Source organism: Chenopodium album, chromosome 5 (assembly GCF_948465745.1).
Source record: "Chenopodium album chromosome 5, dcCheAlbu1.1, whole genome shotgun sequence".
NCBI lineage: Eukaryota > Viridiplantae > Streptophyta > Magnoliopsida > Caryophyllales > Amaranthaceae > Chenopodium > Chenopodium album.
Genome location: NC_137838.1, coordinates 63,472,735 through 63,497,701, shown reverse-complemented (window position 1 = coordinate 63,497,701; position 24,967 = coordinate 63,472,735). Strand labels below are relative to the sequence as shown.

The 24,967-nt window shown below is 38.7% G+C and overlaps 1 protein-coding gene across 2 annotated transcripts in view; it reads right to left on the bottom strand.

Moving 5' to 3' along the window:
* The window catches only part of LOC145632166 (alpha-mannosidase I MNS4-like), a 57,096-nt gene that overhangs the window by 17,682 nt on the left and 14,447 nt on the right, over positions 1-24,967 (bottom strand). For both annotated transcript variants that reach the window (XM_081684468.1, XM_081684469.1), the window contains exons 6-10: positions 13,258-13,348; positions 12,386-12,441; positions 12,078-12,150; positions 7,882-7,991; positions 1,195-1,245 (exon numbers count right to left, since the gene is read on the bottom strand). In XM_081684468.1, coding sequence (XP_081540594.1) covers positions 1,195-1,245; positions 7,882-7,991; positions 12,078-12,150; positions 12,386-12,441; positions 13,258-13,348 — 381 coding nt within the window. The remainder of the gene's footprint in view (positions 1-1,194; positions 1,246-7,881; positions 7,992-12,077; positions 12,151-12,385; positions 12,442-13,257; positions 13,349-24,967) is intronic.

Sequence of the window (24,967 nt, the reverse complement as noted above, 5' to 3'; positions counted from 1 at the left end):
TGGTAATACCAATCGGTTTTGCGTTTTGGGGTGGAATTTTTTAATTTAGTAAAATAAAAAAGATATTTTATATTCTAATAACTATTGATTAATTTCGGTAGAATTTATTGTAATTGTGTGAACATATGCAAATTAAGTGTGTGATTACTGTGCTTGTCATGTATTTCCTAGAATGGAAAAGTTTGTTGTAAGAAACTAAATTGCACGATAAGAAATAAAATGCATTGTATAAATATTTTGAATAAAGTTAAGTATGTTAATTAATGAAGTGAAGTGATATGTGATCATAATGTATCATGATATATTTTATGTGCAACAAATTGTGAATAATGATCATGTAATGTATTGATATAAGCTAAGCTTCTTCTTGCGATTAGATCCTGCATTTGTTTACAATTGGAAAGATTATGGTTACAAATATGATTAAGTACCTAAAGTCTTTAATCATATATGCTACAAAGAGGCACACAACAAAGGTCAATTAATTTCCCTAATTTCCCTATACAGGTGGTGGTTGAATGTTACCATGGGAATGAAGAGAGAACCAGTGTGAACGATTCATATGAATGATTACAAATATGATCGATTACAAATGTGAAGGGTTATGATTACAAATATGATTAATTACCTAAAGTCTCTAATCATATATGCTACAAAGAGGCACACATCAAAGGTCTATTAGTTTCCCTATACAGGTGGTGGTTTAATATTACCATGGGAATGAAGAGAGAACAAGTGTGAAATATTCATGAAAGATACATGAATATTTCACACTTGTTCTCTCTTTCATGAATATTTTGTTCAGTTTGAATTTGCGAAATGGATTAGACTTTGCTTTTTCTTTTGTTTGGTTTGAATAATGGTTTTGAGGACCTTTAATGGTTCCTAGTTGTATTAACTATTTACTAATTACTTTTGATTTTAGGTTTCAAGTATTTTGTTTCATTGATTTCCATTACATTATTCTAAGTAACCCTAATGTGTCACATGTGGCGGAGACAATTTGGTAATTCTCCAAGGTTTTATTAATTAACTGGTTTTAGGAAGAGGGAATTATTGGGACGTTACACACTGGTTAACATGATTAAAGCAGAGACAAAATTTTCACTAAAGAAGTTCATAATCAAAACAAACATTTAAAAGAAAGACGTAGGGGAGGGGGGGAAAATCAGATAATTCAAATTTGATACCAACCTTTAGAAGATATTCATAATATGAGTCAATACTTGTTCCAATTCCAGCATCCTGCAAAGGAAGAATGTAATTAACATGCTGTAGCCACTGCAGTGACCTTCCAATAGATATCAAAAAAGTAACATTACTCATTACTGTATGCAAAAATGGAAAGTAAATATTAACATGAGATGTGTGTTATATATATATATATATATATATATATATATATATATATATATATATATATATATATATATATCTGTTGCAAAGACTGGCCACATTGCTAACAAGGAGCCTCAATCCTGATCTAGTAAATGACAGAACAGTCATAGACCAGTTTTTACCAAGTGAGTCACACAGGTCAAGAGATTGTGTGAGGAATCAAGATAAGCCTTCCATTCTTTACAATTATGCAAGAAGGAAAAGGGAAGTGGAGGACATTATCCAGAGTTAGTTACAAAGGCAATTATACACTTCATCAGGGCTCATTGAATACAGAGGATAAATATTTTATTTCATGCTAAAATCTAGGAAAAAGGAGAGTGTCTGTCCCAACACAGCACACCTCTCAGGCAAGATGTCAACCAGCAGATTATGCCCTACATATCAACATGACAACATTGCATAGAAACAAGTTTCTCCATAGCAGTTCTAAACAGGATTATTTCGAAAGTTCTCATTTCTTCTTTCCAACTCCAAAAAGAAAATTAATTAGTTTAGCTAGAGAGGGAAGCATTAATCCTACTATGACAAATCAGTTTAATCAGACTAATCCCCCATTGATAATATCCCCCACTCTGAATGTATCAACTCTTTCTCAGTTCTCTCAGGATTTTTCTTCTCTTTTTTTTTTTTGGTTTGCTTTAATTTCTCCCCTCTTGGCCTCTATAGATGCTTTTCCCCTCCTCTAATCTCCACCAGGAAGAAAATATGGCAGTCCAATAACTATTAAGTGATACGGAGACCAGTGACCCACTCACTCCTTCAACAGATGCATGTGAGCAAGTTTGCGTCAATGCATTCATGATCATCAAAGTTTCTTGGAGCATGTTTCTGTACCTGCATGCATCACATGGAGCATGCATCACATGGAGCATGCATTCCCAACCAAAAAACATTTACGGTGATAAATAACAATGAGCACAAAACGTTCAATATCATCATCATATATTGAGGGTAAAGGATATTGATAGCAACATAAGCTTTGTGCTGAAGAATACCACGCTGAAGGAAACTGATTCCGTGACCTTTCCATTAATTTGTCAGTCAATATATACAATTGTCTAGCCTTATCACCAGGCACCAATTAAGCTACAATTAAGGAAATAGCTAATTACAAAATATGCTTAAGCTATAAACAAGGTAACTAAAATATTCACATTGACTAAAGATATATTTTGAATATATCTTAACACACCCCCATAGTCTAAGCGGGAGGAGGACGGACACTTAGACTATCTTTAAAATCTTCAAAAAGAACACGAGGGAGCCCCTTTGTAAAGATATCCGCAATTTGGTGCCTAGAAGGAACATGATGAACCCGAACTTCACCGCGGGCTACCTTTTCTCGAACAAACAAAATATCCATCTCTATGTGCTTTGTTCGTTGATGTTGCACAGGATTGCCGGAAAGATAGATAGCACTCACATTGTCACAATAAACCAAAGTCGCCTTTTTAATCGAACAATGTAACTCCAAAAGTAGGTTTCGAAGCCAACATGACTCAGAAACTACATTAGCAACGCCCCTGTATTCTGCCTCGGCACTAGACTTAGATAGAGTAGGCTGTCGTTTAGAGGACCATGAGATCAAATTATCACCCAATACACACAATAACCGAATGTGGACCGTCTCGTATCTGGACACCCAGCTCAATTTGCATCTGTATATGAGACAAGTGACGAAATAGATGATGGGTACAAATGCAAACCATGATCGATAGTGCCCTGTACGTAACGAACTACCCGTTTGAGAGCAGCCATATGACTCTCTTTTGGGTCATGCATATGTAAGCAAACCTGTTGGACCGCATATGATATATCTGGTCTAGTAAAAGTAAGGTATTTCAAGGCCCCTGCAAGACTCCGATACAATGTATGATCAGCACAATGAGAACCTGAGGAGCTGACCTTCGGTTTTACCTCAACACGTGTTGCCGAAGGTTTGCATGAAGACATCCCTGCTCGTTCAATAATTTCCTCCGCATATTTGCGTTGTGACAAAAATAATCCACCTTTATGTCTTGTCACTGCTATGCCAAGAAAATAATTAAGATGACCCAAGTCCTTCATAGCAAATTCAGAGCTAAGAAGAGACATAATAGAACACCGCAGAGTATCAGAAGAGGCAGTAATAATAATGTCATCAACATATAAATGTAAATAAGCCACATTCTTCCCTTGACGATAAATAAATAGGGAATTGTCACTCTTACTATTAGTGAAAACAATGGAAGAAATAAAATCTGCAAACGTCTTATACCATGCCCGGGGTGCCTGCTTAAGACCATATAAAGAGCCCCGCAATAAACACACATAATCAGGGTGAGTTTTATCACGGTACCCTAGGGGTTGATGTCCCCTGAAGCTTACCATGTAGAAAAGCGTTCTTAACATCAAGTTGATGGATCGACCAAGCTTTAGACAAAGCAAGGCTAAGAACAGTACGGTTAGTAGCCGGCTTCACAACCGGACTAAAAGTCTCCCCACAATCAATGCCACCCTGTTGTGTTTTGCCACTACAAGACGGGCTTTATGCCTCTCAAAAGAACCGTCAGATTTCACCTTGTGAGTAAAAATCCACATAAAACAAATAACATTAACATCAGGTGGACGGGGCATCAACTCCCACGTCTTATTATTAATAAGAGCATTATATTCATCATCCATGGCCATTTTCCAATTCGGGTCACGAAGGGCAGAAATGGGGTTACGGGGCAAAGGGGATTTCGTAACACTAGTCGTCATAGCACTGAAATTTTTATATTTCGGATTGGGCTTGACTATAACATTTCGACTTCGGGTGACAACACTAGGAGGAGGGAGCTGTGGAGTTGAAGAATGAGAAGATGGAGCCGTTGGAATCGGGCTAGAGGCAGTTAGGTCAGTTGAGTGGGTAGGACCCTGCTGGCCGTGGCTGATTGAACAGGCCCACGGTCCAGCGAGGCCCCATTCTGCCCAACATCAACAACCCGTATGCCAGGAGTTGGAGTTGAGCCTAGGCTGGTGCGAACGGGGGAGCAGCATGAGGCCCAGCTCGGTGAGAGCTAGGTGAGGGAGACGGAGAAACGCGAACTGGCTGGAGGGTGTGACTTGTGGCCCAGTTCGGTTAGAGTTAGAAGGAGTTTGGGCCGTGCTTTGCAAATGTTGAATAACAAAGGGATTCAATCCATCATCCAAGAAATCATAAGTATGGGAAGAGGGTTTATGCAAGTTCGCAAAAGGAAAAATACTCTCATCAAACACAACATGGCGACTAATAATAATTTTATTAGACGATAAATCAAAGCATTTGTAACCCTTATGATTCGGTGAATACCCCAAAAAAACACATGGTGTGGAGCGAGGTTGAAGTTTAGTAATGGTAGTAGATGGAATCAAAGGATAACACAAACACCCAAAAACACGTAAGTGAGAGTAAGAGGGTTCCTTTTGGTATAAAACTTGGAGAGGTGACTTATTTTCTAGCAATTTACTTGGTAGAATATTATGAAGATATGTTGTCATTTGCAAAGCATGGTGCCAAAAAGACGGAGGTAGAGAAGCATGAGAAAGAAGAGTTCGTATGATATTATTCAAAGATCTTATTTTCTCTCGGCCTTTCCATTTTGTGATGAAGTATGGGGACATGAAAGACGAAACGACATGCCATTAGATTCACATAAAGTCCAAAAAGGACCGTTATCATATTCCCTCCCATTATCACATTGAAAAGTTTTAATTGGTCGTTCAAATTGAGTATGAATAAATGCTTGGAAGGCTAATATTTTGTCAAACACATCCGATTTTTTTGCTAAGGAAAAAGTCCACAAAAATTTAGAATAATCATCCAACACAAGCATATAATAACGATGACCTAATGAACTCAAAACAGGAGAGGTCCATAAATCACTATGAACAATATCAAAAGGCATAGAAGTACTAGAATTCGATGACATAAAAGGCAATTTTACGTGTTTCCCAAGTACACAAGAATTGCAAACATTAGCACTAGAATTATGAGTACATTCAATGCTTTTATTACTACGAAGAGTCCTTAAAATGGACGATCTCGGGTGTCCCAATCGATCATGCCATAAAGAGGAAGCTAAAGCTGTAAAATTTGATGGAGTTGAGTTTTTGAAAGTGGTAGTAAGAGGATAAAGGTCTCCTTGGCTATCACATCTCATTATTGGCATCCCCGTCCGATAATCCTTCACAGAAAAACCATAGGGGTCAAACTCAACGGTCACACAATTATCAGTTGTAAACTTCCTAATAGAAATCAAATTTTTAATAATTTTAGGAGCATGAAGGACATTAGTGAGGGACAAAGGAAGGTTAGGGGAAGGCAACGTAGTATGACCACAACCATGAATTGGAATCGTATGACCACTACCAACAACAATACCATTAGGATGATTGCTCAAATTAAAATAAGACGAGAGATTACCCTTGGAGGAAGTCATGTGCGAGGTTGCACCGGTGTCCATGTACCACGAAGGATTGGGTTGGCTCAACGTCATGGTGTGCATAGCCGATTCAATATCGGTTAGAACATATGAAGTGGGTTGCTGCTGTGAGACCAAGTATGCTTGTTGTTGGCGTGGCCCCAATACACCTTGCTGCTGCCTGACTGGGTCTTGATGACGAGCCTAGCCGTTGGTGGGATATGGGCAAGGAGGAGCCCATTGTGGAGCCCAACCCCATGGCTGAAACGGAGCATACCCCTGCTGCCATGGTGGTGGAGCAGGCCACCCCTGCTGCTGTTGCTGCTGACTGCCGCGACTGCCACCCTGCTTGCCGCCGGATTTTCTAGCCCCATTTTTTTCTGATTTTTTTATTTGCCACGAGACGCCCCTGTTTCACCCCAGAATTGGCAGATTCTCGAGGTACACTCGCCACCATTGTCGAAGCCTTTGTAGCAGCCCTTTTTGCCAAGCCCGCCTCCTCCAAAGTTAGCATGAACCGAGCTTGGTAAAATTGAGGAAGAGGGTTGCTCTGCCTAATTAAAGTTGCAACACCGTTGTATGGTTCCGTGAGACCGGAAACCAATTGAAGGACAAGGCGGTTGTTATCCACCGGTGCCCCTACATTCTTCGACTGATCGGAGAGGCTCTTGAGCCGTTGACAGTATGCCGAGATGTTTGGGAAATCCTCCATATCGGTGTTTGAGAACTCATGTTCCAAACTGACGGCACGGGAGTTTTGATTGTCTTGGAAAATATCACGAAGTCTATTCCAAGCCTCCATTGCCGTAGAGTCAGGTTCCATAATTGTGTGCATAAGGTCTTTAGAGATCGTGGAATAAATACACCCAAGAACCAGAGCATTCAAAATCGTCCATAGCTCCTTTTCCTCGGTTGAAGGTGCAGCAGCCTTCTTTTTCGGAGCTATGATATGATGGAGAACCTTGTGAGATCGAGCATTGATCTTAAACAGTTCCGCCCAAGTGGAGTACTCAACGTTTTCCATTTCAAGAGTGATTGGAACATTGTGTTTGATATTAGACATGGTAAAAGCCGGATGAAAAGAATTTTTGGAGTCCGACATTGTTACAGTGCAAGAGAAAAAGAAAGGTAGAAGAAGACTGGCGGAAACAAAGCTAGGGTGCAGCGGAAATTTGCCCTAGTCTACTGATACCATGAAGGAAACTGATTCCGTGACCTTTCCATTAATTTGTCAGTCAATATATACAATTGTCTAGCCTTATCACAAGGCACCAATTAAGCTACAATTAAGGAAATAGCTAATTACAAAATATACTTAAGCTATAAACAAGGTAACTAAAATATTCACATTGACTAAAGATATATTTTGAATATATCTTAACACACGCAGCTACCAAAATTACAAAATGTAAATTGAAGCATCTTCCACAATGGAAAAATTGATGCTAAACATTTAAGATTCTGTCTTCTACAGTCCCTCCATTTTTTAATATTTGCATCAGTTTGACCTATGCAGTATTCACATACTCTCTTTCAACTAAATTTTTTACTTTATAAAATGAATAAATTTTATTATGCAATATATCTTTGGATTACTTACAATGTCTATTTTCATTTAATATATCAATAATTTAATTTTATACAATTTTTACTAATACTCCCTCCGTATTTGCTCCATTTCTCCATGCGCGGAGTTTTAGGAGAAATAGTGAAAAGTAATAAAATATGATGGAACATGGAAGTGGTGTTATATGAAGAATAAAATTTTTTTTTTAAAGTAAAAGTGTGATAAGTGGGGAAGGAGAGAGAATATGAGAAGTAATAAATATATGATATGAGAGGACCATTAGTGGAGGAAATAAGTAAATTATTGTTAAAAGTTTCCAAATAAGGACATGGAGCATGTAAAAAAATATGGCCGCAAAACAAGTGAGCAAGTTATAAAATACGAAGGGGGTAGACAATTGAAGATATTAATGGTCAAAGTTACATCTGGCCAAATAAGCCGGTCAAAATTATGCAAATATTAAAAAATGAAGGGAGAATGTATTAATACCTTTTGTGTCCATTCACCTGTAAAGACATTTATGTGTGCACCTACTAAATTAAGCTTCGAACGACAAGCCCATAATCCACGGACAGCATTTTTTGTGACTTGCTCAAAAACTGCATTTAACAAAATGGCGTTAGCTACAATGGGGATAAAGATGTGCTCCATTAAAAGAACAAAAGGTCTGTATTCAAGATTCAAAGTTTAACCTACCAACCATTCATAGGATTAAAAATAAAATAAAGAGTGGACAGAAACCCCATTGCAAAACTTTTTTAGACCTTTCTACCTTTAATCGTGTGTTGGATGAGGAATAATGGAAACAAAAATAAATTATTTCATAGGAAGTTTAGAGTACTTTACACCTAGAACGGCTAAGATCTCGATAGTTACTCTGTAAGAAGATTAATTTGCTAGGAATCAGATCAAAAACAGAGCACACACAAACACACACAGAGAATCCAATACAACTCTCCTTCTTTCGAGAGGAAGGATTCTCTCCAACAAACTCCACTCTATTCAATATTCAGCCTCCTTTCTCTATTACAAAACTGCTATATATATATGTAATCAGTTCTAGCATCTTCTACAGCTAAGAGGAATAACAAACTTATTTCCCAAAATTACCACATTACCCTAAACCCCATAACAAACTCATAACCATAGTTATCAAAATCGCGATCCGGATCGTGGAATCGTGCGATTCTACGATCCTAATACACCCAGTCGATCTGGATCGTCCATAGAATCGATCTGTGGTAGGATCGGCCATAGGATCGGTAGAATCGTACAGGATCGGTAGGATCGATAACGATTCTACGATCCTATGGGCGATTCTACCGATTCTACAAAATAAGCTTAAAAGGAACATTTTTATCTTAGTGGACTTAGTATAGACTTGCTCATCTGGTTTCTTTCCAATTTATTTTTTTTCTTTATTTTTTCCCCTTAATTTTTATTTATTTTGTTTATTTTTGTTTAAAATAAGCTAAATCTGTGGGCCTACTATTGTTCTTGGTTGGTAGATACTGTGGATCCAACCCTGCCTGATTTCACTCGAATTTCACTTGATTGATGTAGCTGATTATGTTACAATGAATTTAATTATCTAATTTCAGTGCAAGTATGTAATATAAACCTTTTAATAATCTTTAGTGAGTGGAAGCTAATTTTTTTGGATTTTATAAACATGTAAAGCTCTAGCACAAAAAATTAAAATGATAGCCAAGTATGAATTATGTTACTAGGTCTACCACAACTAGCACCATTTTTTCTCTTTTTTTTTTAGAGGTTAATTTTTTTTATTTGAATTAGAATGTAAAATTAACAAAGAGTATTATAAATTTAGATTGCGTATGTATACACTATCGTCATGTAATGTATTTAAGGAAATAACTTTTAAAAAAATTGAAATATTATTATTATATACTTAATTTAGTTTAAATATGAATAAATATTTGAAACAGTTTAGTAAAATTTTATTTTTTTTGCAATTTTTGTAGGATCGGTCGATCTTACGATCCGATTTTACGATTCGATCCTACTTCCATCTTCCGATCCAAAGTAGAATCCCGATCCTAATAACATTGCTCATAACAGAATTCCAACTCGGCATCAAGTTGCTGGAGAATTCTTCTTGGGCTTCCTTCGAGCATATGTGATCAAGGGCCTACGCTGACCCCTTGCAATACCCCCTTCCCAAACCTGCACCTTGTCCTCAAGGTGGAAAGAGGGAAATCTGTCATCGACTCAAACTCTTGCAACCCTTTCCACTTGATTAAAACCTCTGTAGCTTGCTACGAAGTTCTCACTCCAAGCACTGCCTCTGGCTCCACATCAAGAACCAAGTCTGAAGTAAGCGGAGAAGGGAGCTGTGAGGGTAAGTGTCCTGTTCCAATGGCTCTTTTCAGCTGGGATATGTGAAAGACAGGGTGGATTCTGGCAGAATCAGGTAGTTGTAGCCTGTAAGCCACTTTCCCTACCCTTTGCAGCACAGTGTAAGGACCATAGAACCTAGGGGAAAGCTTTTCATTCTTCCTCTTTGCCAAAGATTGTTGTCTATATGGCTGTAATTTCAAATACACATATCTCTCACCTGAAAATCACCCTCTCTTCTACTCTTATCCTCATACAGCTTCATATAACATTGAGCTTGAACCAAGTGAAATTTCAGTTCATCCAAGATGGCATCTCTTTCCAACAGCTGGTCTTCAATGGATGAGACAGAAGTGCTACCAGGGGTGAAGCGCACTAAATGTGGAGGATCCCTCCCATACAATGTGGGCCTAGGCTGACCCCTTGCATAAATTTGTAAATTTCTTGATAGTACCAAGATAGTGCCCGAGCAACTTCCTCCTCTAGATAAAGTAATACTCCCTCCATATTTAAATAAGGGCTCCATTTCTCTAAACACGGTCTTAAGAGGATGTTTTATTGATGAAAAAATGGATCCATTAGTTTGATGGCATGAAATATTCCCGATTCCTTCTCTTAAGAAAATCCTTACTAATGGGAAAAAATACATTATTAGAAGAGTATCAAGGTGTCTCCCACATGCAAAAGGAAGGTTAATGACAAAAAGTATCATTCCCTCTAATGGATCCATTGTTTCATTAATTAAACATCCTCTTTTAAGACGTAATTTAAAAAACAAAGATACAGACTGCAACTGCAGTGATCATCATCTACAATAGGGCCGGTATTGTAATAGACTATCCTAAGGAGGAACGATATGTGTATTCTAGTAATTTTACTTTACTAGGATAAAAGTCCTTAGTATAAATAGAGAGGGAGGGGAAAGAAAACGGTAGGCAGAAATTAGAATGAACCATTTTGAGAGTTGTGCCACAAAGTCAATATTGAGAGAGTTGTAACCTAAAGCTACTTGTGAGATTGATATCCTAATCAGTTTGCCATTATCAATCAATCAGGCTTTCCACTTATACTATTGCTTATTTTACTGTTATTATAATCTGTTGGAGTTAGCCCATTACAGCTTTCTACATTATTACCCTACCATCTTCAAATATTTTGCATTTCTAGAATAGGCTGTGCAAAGATGCTACTTGTTCAATGACAATATGACTGAAATCTTTGAGGATTCTAGGACAACAAATTGACAAAGAAGGCAGCTCATATTAATAAAAATTTCTACAGCATAGAAACTGCAATGGAGCAGCAAGTCTGAGCACACCAACAACCAATTAAGGTCTATGAAAGGAGACACAAACAGAAGGGCAAGGGACAAGGGGAAGGGCTGCAGCAAATGTATCAGCAAGAAGACAAGGAATATTAATGCTCCACTAAGCTTGGTAGCAAAGGGCATCCTGCCAGTACCAGTACATGACAAATATGTTTAATGAGAGAGTACTTTTGTAAGAGAAAGCTTGATATATAAGGATAGGCAATGTAACAGTAAAATTCATGTTTTTGGAGAAATCAGTATTAGCTTAGCAGTAGCAGTAGAAGTAGAATAGCCCTCAAGAGTAGTAGTTCTTCTATTCCTCATTGTAGCCGTTACATTACAATATCAACCAAATCCTTCAAGCTTTCCTCTAATTTCGATCTTACTGTTTCTTAGTCCTAGTATCCTAGTTTATTGCAGAAACATAACAAGAAGCAGTCATAATGACACCTATAATATAAGTCAAAGCCACCTGTGAAGCCATTCAACTCTTACACAAGTATATATAATATGCAGCAAAATTTCTCACTTAGGTCAAATCATAGTTTGAAAAGGTGCAAGGCGCACTCAAGTCCAGGAAGTCCTTGCAGCCAAGGCGTAAGGCGAAGGCATGCGCCTTTTCTATATTAGGCGCACTTTTGAAAAGGAGAAAAAATGTGGTACTTAAGTAAGTACCTGTAATTAATTGGGGGGTTTTGCCCAACAATATATTTTAGAAGCTTACTTAACATTTTCAGTTGCGCCTGACAGGACTACTTGTGATTAATAGGGGGGTTTTGCCCAACACTATAACTTAGAAGCTTACTTAAAATTTTAAGACGTGCCTGACAGGACTATGGCAATATCACCTTGGTTTGCCTAGCACCCAGGTACGCCTAGGGCACACTTTTTTTTTAAGGAGTCAAGTTAAATCTTTCGGTGCCTATGTTCTCCCCTTTCAGAAAGACTAAATTGGCTTTATAAAAATACAATAAGTAACTAGAAGTTTGCAAGCATAAAGTACTAATAATTTCCTTACCAGGATTATTTGTTAGGCGGCTTAAAATACCAAATTCCAAGGTCAAAGTCCCACCACCAGCTGTTGACGTTATCTGAAGCAGCCCATGAGTCATGATAATAGTTTATGAAATCTAAACGACGAATATACAGCCATGACAGGCGGAAGTCGCAAGACAATAAAGAAAGATTTTGAAAGCTAGTAATCTGCCAACAGACTATCAAATTGAAGACAAGATCATTCCAAACGATGATTTCTGCAATCTTCGCAAGAGGTATACAATACACAATCTTGTAACATGAAAAAAGGAAAGAAAGTGATGGCTTTACCTTACTTTCATTCTCATCTACTCCATCCAATAAATTCACAGAACCAAATGGAATCCCTGGAATATTGCATACAACAGTCATGACATGAATTACACATTTTCTCAGTTTTCTTAGCAAAGTGCCAAAGATAGTAATTAATCATAAACAACTCAAATCTTTTCAGATTTAACATCCATACTAAAAGATGTACAGCCAGGCTTTAGCACAAGGTTGCTGAGAGATATGCATCAAGATAGATGGAGGCCTCCTTTTACAATTCCGATTCATTGGGAATTTTTTCCGGGGAAGAGATTTTGCCCAAGTAGGTGAAAAGGAAATGCATTATAAAGAAAGACAGCAAGATCTATAATTTATTTACTTATCTCACTATAATTTATTGATATGTTTAAACTCGAGCTAAGCCATTCGCCCAAGTATTTAATTATCTCACTAATATCCTAGTCAACATATATCTGAAAATATATATCCATAACACTCCACTTTTTATCCATTGCAGACAATTTAAAACCCCATAAAAATACCAGAATTGAGTCAAAGATGTGCCAACCTTCAATGCCTTAACAAAAGTAATATGTTTTGTCTAGTTCTTTAACAACAATTTTTATAGTGTGTTCTTAGGCAAATCTTACAAAAACACAAAGGCCTCAATCTCTAATTTTTATACGACAATAGCTTTTCAAGACTACACTAAGGGTAGATTTCAGCGAGAGATAATACAGTAGGAAGTAGGAACAGCTCACCATTGGTGTATTTTATATCTTAAAAAATTTGGGTAATTGGAAAAAAAACTAAAATTTAAAAGGTACTAGATGGAGCCTAGGCATTTATAATTCAGAACAGGGAAAAAGAAGTACAAAGTTGAGCTACAATACCTGTAGGCGTGTCAAAGGCAGGCAGCAATCTGTAAGCAAGATCCTCGGCTAAATGAAGTAATTGATTTTCATATGATGGGATTCTCATGCCCTGCAAGTAGACATCCAAATCACCAATAATATAATCGCAATAGAGAATATACTCATTTTAGTCAATTACACTCGAATCGGTTTCCAATGTTAGTGGGAGGTGAAGTGGGGCACAGAAAGGAAGAAAGAGGATATTAATAGATTACACAGCTAGGCAGCTACTCAGGTATGCTACTTGATCATCAGGCCTAAAAGTTTCTCTTTCTAACACTTTTTTGAGAGGGGGGCAGAGGTAGAAACTAGAAGTATGAATTTCTAATTCCCAAAAAAGTTGGATACAATTGAGCAATGATGCACGGGGACGGCTCTGGGCTGCCGTCTCCCGTACCCGAAACGTCTCGGAGACGGGTACGCGACGGGGACGGCTAGGATACATCCCCAATCCGTCCCCATCAAAAGTGGTACGGCACATCATTTTGGGGACGGCTAGGTGTAGACACCTAAAAATGTCTCCCCAAAACCAAACCAACAATTAATTCTACCTATCACGCCTTGGTTAAAGTATAGAACTTCAGGCATTGTATGGACTCCTTGGAATGCTTAGGGGAAAGAATGAAAGAATGGGGAGGCTAGTGTTTAGGCTAAATAGGGAGAAGAGAATAAATTTGTGATCAAGCTTGTTTGATGATTGAAAAAGGGGTAATCTGACCCCTATTTATAGAGAAAAAAGAGGGTCGAAGAATCAAGAAAAGATAAGAATTCGAATCGGATAAAACTCTTGCGATCGACAGCAGTTTTTGCGGTTTTTGTTTTTATCATATCTTTTGATCCAGAAATCGGAATAAGATAAATAAGATATCGTTGGAAAGCCCTTGAAGTCTACTTTCTAACCCAATTGGAATCAGATTAAAATATTTTATACAATAAAAGATATGGCCGAAATAGTGAGACGGTGTCTCTTTTGGATAGAGTTTGACATTTTATTCATATCTTTTCCGTTATAGCTCGGAATTGATATTATAATATATCATTGGAAAGATAATTTCAAGGGCTATCCAACCATATAAAATTTTGATAAAAAATATGAGGCACGAAAATCATATCTGACTATCTTTCAACATCTTTCAATTCGGATAGAATTAGGACTTTCAAAAACAGGAGTTTTATTCAATATCAAACTCTTTAATCTTATCTTTTCAAAACGGATAATTAGGATCTTTTAGAAACTTATAGAAGCTTCCAATTAATCCTAATAGGTTTAGGAATGGGATTAAATAATTTGGACCCTCCACATGATCATTAGGTCGTAGGTAAGGTGGGCTTAGGTTCGGTTTGGGCCAGTTTAATATTATGGCCATAACTTATTCGTTATAACTCAGATTTGGGATTATAATATATCGTTGGAAAGCTCTTTTCAAGACCCAACCAACTATTTAATCATTGAATCCATATTATGGACCAAAATAAACTGGATTAAACGTTTTAATAAAAAGGACACGAAATGAATGATTTTAAAGGACACGAAAAGAATTATTTTGGGTTTAAAGGCACGAAAAGAGGAAAATAAGTTATGGTTTGGGGAAACGGGGTAGAAGTTGGGTTGGTTTATGAAATGGAAATATGGATTTAAGCACTCCAAGATTAAATACTCAACCCGACCAATAATGGCGGTGAAAGGTTGTTCATCATCAGGTTTGGTTTTGGGGAGACATTTTTAGGTGTCTACAGAAGCCCCCACTTTGCCAGAGTTTGTAGAAACGTCAGTTTCGAAAACGATAGTCAAAGTAGTCGATAGGGACGGAGAATGATTTAAGACCTTCTGCGATCCTAAATCACTCTATATACGCCGATACCTGCAGAAAAATGTTAATTCTACAGATAAAAGAGTAAAAGGATAAAATACGTATCTGACAAATGAGTTTGGCAGCTTCCTATGCTTGAAGGAATCCACCAGAAGTCATGAACCGCTCCACGACGCCGTCGAGGAGCCAATCCTGGAAAGTACTCGTAGAACCATAGCTGCAATGAAAAGTAATCTTTCAGCACATAAGTCGAACAAATTAAAATAAAACAAGAAGAGGAAAGGATTGTCACCTCTACGACTCTCCATAAACCGTAGACAGTGACAGAGGACTCGTCGTTCAGCTGCCTACAGCCATGACGTAACGACAAGAGAAGGTCGGCTTATCCGAGGCTGGCAAAGGATCTTATCTCACTGATCCTGACTAAAGAAGGAAGGTAGCAAAAGAGTTCACGTGAACTCCTATCAGGAGAAAGAGTCATGGAAATGAGAATCAAAATGAAGATCCGCACTCGCTGCTGAGGTGATGTCTCCTCCATGTCAAAACCACGGGCTAGAACCGAAGCCAACTCTGATCGCCCGCTCCTAGGACCACCTCGAGACACTGGCTGGGTCCTGATATGCTGAACGATCGGACCTAACAAATCAGCTGCCTCAGCCGCTCCCCAAGAAAGATCATACATCTGGCTACGGTCAGTGAAGCGTAGACCGCTTATCATGCTAAAGTCCAGAGGGGTCACTGTCATCTCCCCCCAAGCAAAGTTAAAGGTGTTGGTAGTATCCCAAAAATACTCGAACAACGCGCGAACGACTGTCGCACCACAACCCCGGGGGCTGCGAAACCCTACGATTGTCGAATAAAAGTCCATTAAACCAGCTGATTCCCATAAGGCGTTCATAGCAGGATCCCTCGTGATAATCCGATGAAGTCGAGGAATCAAATCTCCGACTCCAGAACCGTGATGGCGAAGCGTGCCGTCAACTATACCGGCAAGTTGACGATGAGAAACGTGGTTCTCACGACAGAAAACCAACTGATGTCCACGGAGATGGAGCCCACCTACCTCTACCCGTAGAGGCCCGAGGCTCAGACTCTAAGACGTCGTCATCCATACCCTCGGGAATCGTGGAAGTGTCCTCCCGAAAAGCCTGACGCCGGCCATGAGTAGAAAGATTGCGATCCCGTCGTCTAGGCATGCTATTATAAAAATAAAAATCTAAATGCTTAGCATCATTTCCTAAGACATTTAGTTATTTATATCGAGTTGCATTTTAATAAAAAATCTAAATGCTTAGCATCATTTTCTAAGTTATTTAGTTATTAATTGCATTATACGCTAAATTTTTACCTCAAAGCTAAAAATTGGCAAGATAATGGAATTATTTTTAGTATTAGTTTCTCCATGACGAACTGATACTATGTTCTCCTAATTGCATGATACTATGTTCTCCATGACAATGTAGAACATACACAACACAAAACATGTCTCAAAATTGCACAAAAACAATAGATCGACGCATCATGGCATATTTTACGAGATCAACAACCAATATGTCATCATTTCAAGTGCAAAAGAACAACATGAACAACAAAGAACACCATTTACCACAAGTAGTATCAAAAATGGTGATTTGCTCAATTCTTCACCAAATCATGCAATTTTTGTCTCAAATCGCTCGCAAACACACATACATACATTTACAAGTAAATTCATGGCAAGAATTTCAACAGAAACCTCAAAATCAAAAATCTCCAAATTGATTTTTAAGGGTTTTTACATGAAATTATTTGAAGCAAATTCGAGACAAAAGTGAAAGGAAACTTACATAGATCCTTGTGAGCCGGTGACTAGTCGTCGTGGCACGGGAATCTGGCAGCTTAAATTGAAAAATGGAGATGATAAGTGCGAGCAGGAGAAGAAAGAGAAATGGGGAATGAAAAAAATGGGAGCAATGTCTGATATTTAAAGCTAAAAAATGACCGTTACACGACCCCGTTACCGTTTCACGTTTCCCGTTACTGAAAAACGGTTTTCAGGCGCGTGGTACGGGGCGCGTGGAATTTTTGTGCCAAACGGAATCCCGCGACACGGGAATACCTCCCGACGGAAAATGACCAGCGTGTCACGGGATTGGTCCACATGGTACGGAGTTCGGGCTTTTGCCCTGCACACTTTTCGAAGCTGGCAGCGAATATTCCTGGCATTTTGACCAAAGTTACACGATTTACCGCGCAAATTGGACAGTTAATTTTTCAGTAAAATTACGCGGAAAATTCTAACTGACGGTTGGAGGGTACCAAAATTACTATTTTGCCCCTAGGAAGTGTCAAAGTCAATTTTGTCGATATTTTAAACACCTAATATGGTCGAATAATCGACTTGAAGATGTGCATCATCTGCGGCCCAAGTTCGGGGATAATCGAACCATCATACACTTGCAAATTTCAGAGATTACAATAGTTGTCGGCTTTCCTCAAGCATGGAAAGCGTTATCGGTGGATTTTTCTTCATTTTTGGTTCTCCACAAAGATCTATGTAAGTTTCCTTTGACTTTTGTCTCGAATTTTCTTCAAATAATTTCATGTAAAAACCCTTAAAAATCAATTTGGGGATTTTTGATTTTGAGGTTTCTGTTGAAATTCTTGCCATGAATTTACTTGTAAATGTATGTATGTGTGTTTGCGAGCGATTTGAGACAAAAATTGCATGATTTGGTGAAAAATTAAGCAAATCACCATTTTTGGTACTACTTGTGGTAAATGGTGTTCTTTGTTGTTCATGTTGTTCTTTTGCACTTGAAATGATGACATATTGGTTGTAGATCTTGTAAAATATGCCATGATGCGTCGATCTATTGTTTTTGTGCAATTTTGAGACATGTTTTGTGTTGTGTATGTACTACATTGTCATGTAAAGCATAGTATCATGCAATTAGGAAAACATAGTATCAGTTCGTCATGGAGAAACTAAATACTACAAATAATTCCATTATCTTGCCAATTTTTAGCTTTGAGGTAAAATTTTAGTGTATAATGCAATAAATAACTAAATAACTTAGAAAATGATGCTAAGCATTTAGATTTTTTATTAAAATGCAACTCGATATAAATAACTAAATGTCTTAGGAAATGATGCTAAACATTTAGATTTTTATTTTTATAATAGCATGCCTAGACGACGGGATCGCAATCTTTCTACTCATGGCCGGCGTCAGGCTTTTCGGGAGGACACTCCCACGATTCCCGAGGGTATGGATGACGACGTCTTAGAGTCTGAGCCTCGGGCCTCTACGGGTAGAGGTAGGTGGGCTCCACCTCCGTGGGCTCCACCTCCGTGGGCTCCACCTCCGTGGACATCAGTTGGTTTTCTGTGGTGAGAACCACGTTTCTCATCGTCAACTTGCCGGTATAGTTGACGGCACGCTTCGCCATCACGGTTCTGGAGCCGGAGATTTGATTCCTCGACTTCATCGGATTATCACGAGGGATCCTGCTACGAACGCCTTATGGGAATCAGCTGGTTTAATGGACTTTTATTCGGCGATCGTAGGGTTTCGCAGCCCCCGGGGTTGTGGTGCGACAGTCGTTCGCGCGTTGTTGGAGTATTTTTGGGATACTACCAACACCTTTAACTTTGCTTGGGGGGAGATGACAGTGACCCCTCTGGACTTTAGCATGATAAGCGGTCTACGCTTCACTGACCGTAGCACAGATGTCTGATCTTTCTTGGGGAGCGGCTGAGGCAGCTGATTTGTTAGGTCCGATCGTTCAGCATATCAGGACCCAGCCAGTGTCTCGAGGTGGTCCTAGGAGCGGGTGATCAGAGTTGGCTTCGGTTCTAGCCCGTGGTTTTGACATGGAGGAGACATCACCTCAGCAGCGAGTGCGGATCTTCATTTTGATTCTCATTTCCATGACTCTTTCCCCTGATAGGAGTTCACGTGAACTCTTTTGCTACCTTCCTTCTTTAGTCAGGATCAGTGAGATAGGATCCTTCAGCTGCCAGCCTCGGATAAGCCGACCTTCTCTTGTCGTTACGTCATGGCTATAGGCAGCTGAACGACGAGTCCCCTGTCACTGTCTACGGTTTATGGAGAGTCGTAGAGGTGACGATCCTTTCCTCTTCTTGTTTTATTTTAATTTGTTCGACCTATGTGCTGAAATATTACTTTTCATTGCAGCTATGGTTCTACGAGTACTTTCCAGGATTGGCTCCTCGACGGCGTCGTGGAGCGGTTCATGACTTACCTGCGGGGCCAGCAGGCGTGACCGAGGAAAGTCACGGGTGGAGTCTATCTCTGCGCTGCGCGGGCTGCTACGCCGAGGCACCTCTTCTGTTGGCGTAAGAATTACTTTTGTAGCCTGTTATTTTCTCTCTTGACGTTATTTCCAGTGCTTCATTGCAACTTTTTAAGGTTTTCAGGTTGCTATTGATGTCCAGTATGGTCCTTGGGCTGGGATGACTAATCTTCCCGAGGCCTTGCAGCTTTCAGCGTACCGCACTGTTTTGGTTGGTACCGGACGCTTTGTCTAGTATCTGGGGGAGCGTGTCGTTCGTCAGCACAGTGGTGATCGCTTTGTGGTGCCCTTATCTCCACCGGAGTCGATGCTAGACTCGCGCTTGCTTAGGGAGTTGATAAACAGGGGAGAGCGCTACACTTTTCCTTCGCAGGAGCTTGTGCGCATGGAGCGTGAATATGAGCAGGACTTGCTTCCCTCTCTGGCTCCTCCACCCCGCCTTCCTGAGGTATGATTTCTTTTGAGGAATTTTGTCGCTAGTCTCTGTTTAAATAGTCGAATAACTTCATTATTCGATCGTATTTTCAGGCGACTCTTCGCCGTGTAGGGAGGATTGAGATTTCGCCTCAATCTATCCGCTACCGAGGGCCGATTGTATTACCGAGGACCATATTGCTGACGCTCTAGAGGGTTCAGAGGGTTTCAGACAGGTGCAAGAGTCTTTGCCTGAGGTTTTTGAGCCGGTAAGTTTTTGATGCATTATTCATTCCTTTTAACACCGCTTGTTACTGATTTTTATCTGTTTTGTTCTCAGCCTAACCGCCCGGAGATGATGGGATTCATGAATCTGGTTGATGCTCTGAAGTACTGCATCATCAAGCTTCGGCGTGCTGCGAGTTGTCGGAGCAGTTCTGGCGAGGTATATTCACATTCTTCCATTTCTACCATTTGTTTTATTTTGCATTGTTGACGTCTTTTGATTTTGTATCCTTCAGGAGCAACGGAGGTCCCGCTCGCGCTCGAGGCATAGAGGCTCGGACGAGGGAGAGCCTAGTCGTGGTAGACGATCTCCTGAGGTTCATCGGCATTCTCAGTCTCAGCGGGAGCCTCAGGTTTCTCAGTCTCAGTGGCAGCACCTCAGTCTTCCCAGCGCTTTCAGGGTCAGGGTCAGTGCAAGCGACAGTCGTTTTCACAGTCTGAGTTTAGGCCAGTTATGACTCCCGTGGATCCTGGCTTATTTTCATCTCCATCGTCTGGGGTTCCCCCACCGGTGTTGGGCTTGTTTTCAGTTCCAGTGTATGGGACGATGCCTCCACCGACGATTCCCATTTCTTTGAGTCAGTCTACATCGTTTGCCAGTTGGACGGGTCCTGCTTTGAGTTTGACTGCTGCTGGAGTTACAGGGACTAGTAGGGTGACTACTCCTCGTACTCGGATGATGGCGGGACTCTTTGGCTCACCGTTCCCGTATCCCCGTATCCATAGGCTGGAGATGACACTGATCCTAACTCTTCTAGTTCTGCAGATTTTTGACCGAGGGTCTTTATTCGTACATAGTGTGATGACACTTGATGCTGCTTATTTATTATGACTCATTTTGTACATTATTCACAGTTTATGTATTTGTTATTGTGTGTTAGTGTGTGCTTGAGACTCATTGTGTGTGATTGTGTATTTATTAATGACGCGACAAAAAAATGTAAGTGGAGTAAGTGGAGGGTACCGACCTTCCCCAAAAGAAAAAGAAATAAAAAGAAAAGAAAAATATGAATAAGTTTTATAACTACCTAAAAATAAATATGTATGGAAATGGGACAAGATTTATAACTTCTCCAAAGAAAGAGAAAAATAAAATAATAATAATTATAAAAATAAGAGTACATAATAAAATAAAATAATAAATAATAATAAAATAAAATAAATAAATAAATAAATAAAAAATAAAAAATAAATAAAAAAATAATAATAAAAAATTTTGCAGATTCCACCGTGACACGGCAGAAGGCCACCGTGACATGGTACCTGTTTTTTGTCACAGGGGTTATTCGGAGCATGTTTCTACCTACAGCAGAGAGCCGAGAGCCCTTGCTGACGGCTTTCCCGTCATCTTTTACTTCGTCTAAGGCCGCGTAAAGTTTCTCCAATGCACGTAGGCATAGGAGACCTCCCAAATTCAACATGTTCAAGCACAGATGCTAGACAAGCATGTTCTACCCTACCGTTTGCAAATAAAAGCTTGCAAAACATGCAAAAAATATATGCCCTTCTACGGTATACATGAAACTCAGAGACAGGGCCATTGAAATATAAATTTGCAAGTTTTTCTAAGTCTACCTCATTACCACACACAATTTTATTTAAATTGGATCTGTTAGATTCAGATGGCGTTCAAAGTCTTGGTAATAATACACACGTAGGGTAGGCATGGCAATAAGATTTCTAGCAAAAAATCCAAAGATGGCACCGAATTCCTCTCGGCTAGGGACAGATTTCATCGTAATCAAATTTAAAACAATGTGTTTCTGGACTCCAATAGTCTAATGCTGCCCTAAGAAAATCATGTTCAATCGCTACATGTCTCAGGGCTAGACATGAAACAATTCCAATTCTCTTTGTCAGCATTGGTCAAAGAATAAGACCAGTCGCGCAATGTATTATCAAAATTCTGAGACATTATTATTAAAATATGAAATTCTAATTATTTTGTGTTTTGTAATTATGCATATCACGAATATACTGGTCCTATTTTATAGCAAAAACGCTCGAAACTAGTCAGAAATTATCTTTCTATACGCGTAAACCACACTGTTGTAGAATACGCGCACCGTGACACGGGAATTTCCACCGTGTCACGGGAAATTGTACCGCAACACTACAGATTTTGTCGTGACACGGTGTACAGTGCCGTGTCGCGGCGACCACGCGTTTTTTTTATTCTTTTACTATATCTATCCGAATTTTTTTTTAAGTGTTTTATCTTTTCCGTTTATTTTTTATTCTGTTTTTCAAGAGTTTCATTCCTAATAAAATTCTCAATTTTTTTTATTAGTAACATTTTTATTTTTATTTTTTTTTTTATTTTATTATTATTTATTATTTTATTTTATTATGTACTCTTATTTTTATAATTATTATTATTTTATTTTTCTCTTTCTTTGGAAAAGTTATAAATCTTGTCCCATTTCCATACATATTTATTTTTAGGTAGTTGTAAAACTTATTCATATTTTTCCTTTCTTTTTATTTCTTTTTATTTTGGGGAAGATCGGTACCCTCCACATACGGAGAATGATTTGGTGAAGAATTGAGCAAATCACCATTTTTGGTACTGCTTGTGGTAAATGGTGTTCTTTGTTGTTCATGTTGTTCTTTTCCACTTGAAATGATTTCCTAAGATACGTATTCTATCCTTTTACTCTTTTATCTGTAGAATTAACATTTTTCTGCAGGTATCGGCGTATACAGAGTGATTTAGGATCGCAGAACGTCTTAAATCATTCTCCGTCCCTATCGAATACTTTGACTATCGTTTTCGAAACTGACGTTTCTACAAACTCAGTCAAAGTGGGGGCTTCTGTAGACACCTAAAAATGTCTCCCCAAAACCAAACCCTCCGTTAATTCTACCTATCACGCCTTGGTAAAAGTATAGAACTTCAGGTACTGTATGGACTCCTTGGAGTGCTTAGGGGAAGGAATGAAAGAATGGGGAGGCTAGTGTTTAGGCTAAATAGGGAGAAGAGAATAAATTTGTGATCAAGCTTGTTAGATGATTGAAAAAGGGGTAATATGACCTCTATTTATAGAGAAAAAAGAGGGTCGAAGAATCAAGAAAAGATAAGAATTCGAATCGGATAAAACTCTTGCGATCGACAGCAGTTTTTGCGGTTTTTGTTTTTATCATATCTTTTGATCCAGAAATCGGAATAAGATAAATAAGATATCGTTGGAAAGCCCTTGAAATCTACTTTCTAACCCAATTGGAATCAGATTAAAATATTTTATACAATAAAAGATATGGCCGAAATAGTGAGACGGTGTCAGTTTTGGATAGAGTTTGACATTTTATTCATATCTTTTCCGTTATAGCTCGGAATTGATATTATAATATATCATTGGAAAGATAATTTCAAGGGCTATCCAACCATATAAAATTTTGATAAAAAATATGAGGCACGAAAATCATATCTGACTATCTTTCAACATCTTTCAATTCGGATAGAATTAGGACTTTCAAAAAAAGGAGTTTTATTCAATTTCAAACTCTTTAATCTTATCTTTTCAAAACGGATAATTAGGATCTTTTAGAAACTTATAGAAGCTTCCAATTAATCCTAATTGGTTTAGGAATGGGATTAAATAATTTGGACCCTCCACATGATCATTGGGTCGTAGGTAAGGTGGGCTTAGGTTCGGTTTAGGCCAGTTTAATATTTTGGCCATAACTTATTCGTTATAACTCGGATTTGGGATTATAATATATCGTTGGAAAACTCTTTTCAAGCCCCATCCAACTATTTAATCATTGGATCCAGATTATGGACCAAAATAAACTGGATTAAACGTTTTTATAAAAAGGACACGAAATGAATGATTTTAAAGGACACGAAATGAATTATTTTTGGTTTAAAGGCACGAAAAGAGGAAAATAAGTTATGGTTTGGGGAAATGGGCTAGAAATTGGGTTGGTTTATGAAATGGAAATATGGATTTAAGCACTCCAAGATTAAAAGACCAATAATGGCGGTGAAAGGTTGTTCATCATCGGGTTTGGTTTTGGGGAGACATTTTTAGGTGTCTACATTAGGGTGTTGATCGGATACGTTTCGGGTACGGGAAATCCAAAAATCAGCCGTACCCAAGAAGCCCAGCCTAATTTTTTTAAAAAAAAACCCAAATCAGAACAAAACTTACCTCATACTTGATTTCCCCCAATTCTCACAAACCCTAAAACTTATAAATCCTTCATCTTCTCTTTCCCTGTGCGATTTCATTGTCGGCGGCGACCGGAGACTCACCTGGAGGCTGCGACAACCGACGCCTGGTTCAAGGCGGCGCCGGAGACCCACCTTCTTCGCCGGAGACCCACACTTGCGAGGCTTCACTGCTTCAGTAAGTTTTTCCGACTTTCTTTCCTTTTTTTTTTTTTTTTGAACGGCTCTTCTCGAGTTCTTTCTTTCTTTCTGACTCTCTTCTTTCTTTCTTTCTGTAAGTCTTTTGTTTTCTTTTTTAATTGTTTTATGTGTTGTTGATTTGTAGTGACATTAAATGAGAATGTCAGTAGGTGATTTTTTTTTTTTTTTTACATTGTGCAGTTGAATGGAGTCTCAAAATGTTGGTAGTAGTACGGGTAGTGGGTCTGTTAATACGAAATCAACTGATAATGTAGCTCCATTGTGGAATTATGTTACAAAATTGTTATGGACGGTCAGCAGGGTCAACGGCTACAAAACACCAAGTCAGCCACCTATTTTGGTTTACTCCAGGCGCGCAAAACAGGGGCAGCAAGGGTCAATGGGTGTAAGAAACAATGAGCAACAAGACAAGGCTAATTAAGGAGGAGTTAGGGAAAGAAAGCAGCTTCCTTTAATCATGAATGTTGTGGGTTTCCATTTTAGTTAATTAAGGTCACATGTGTTA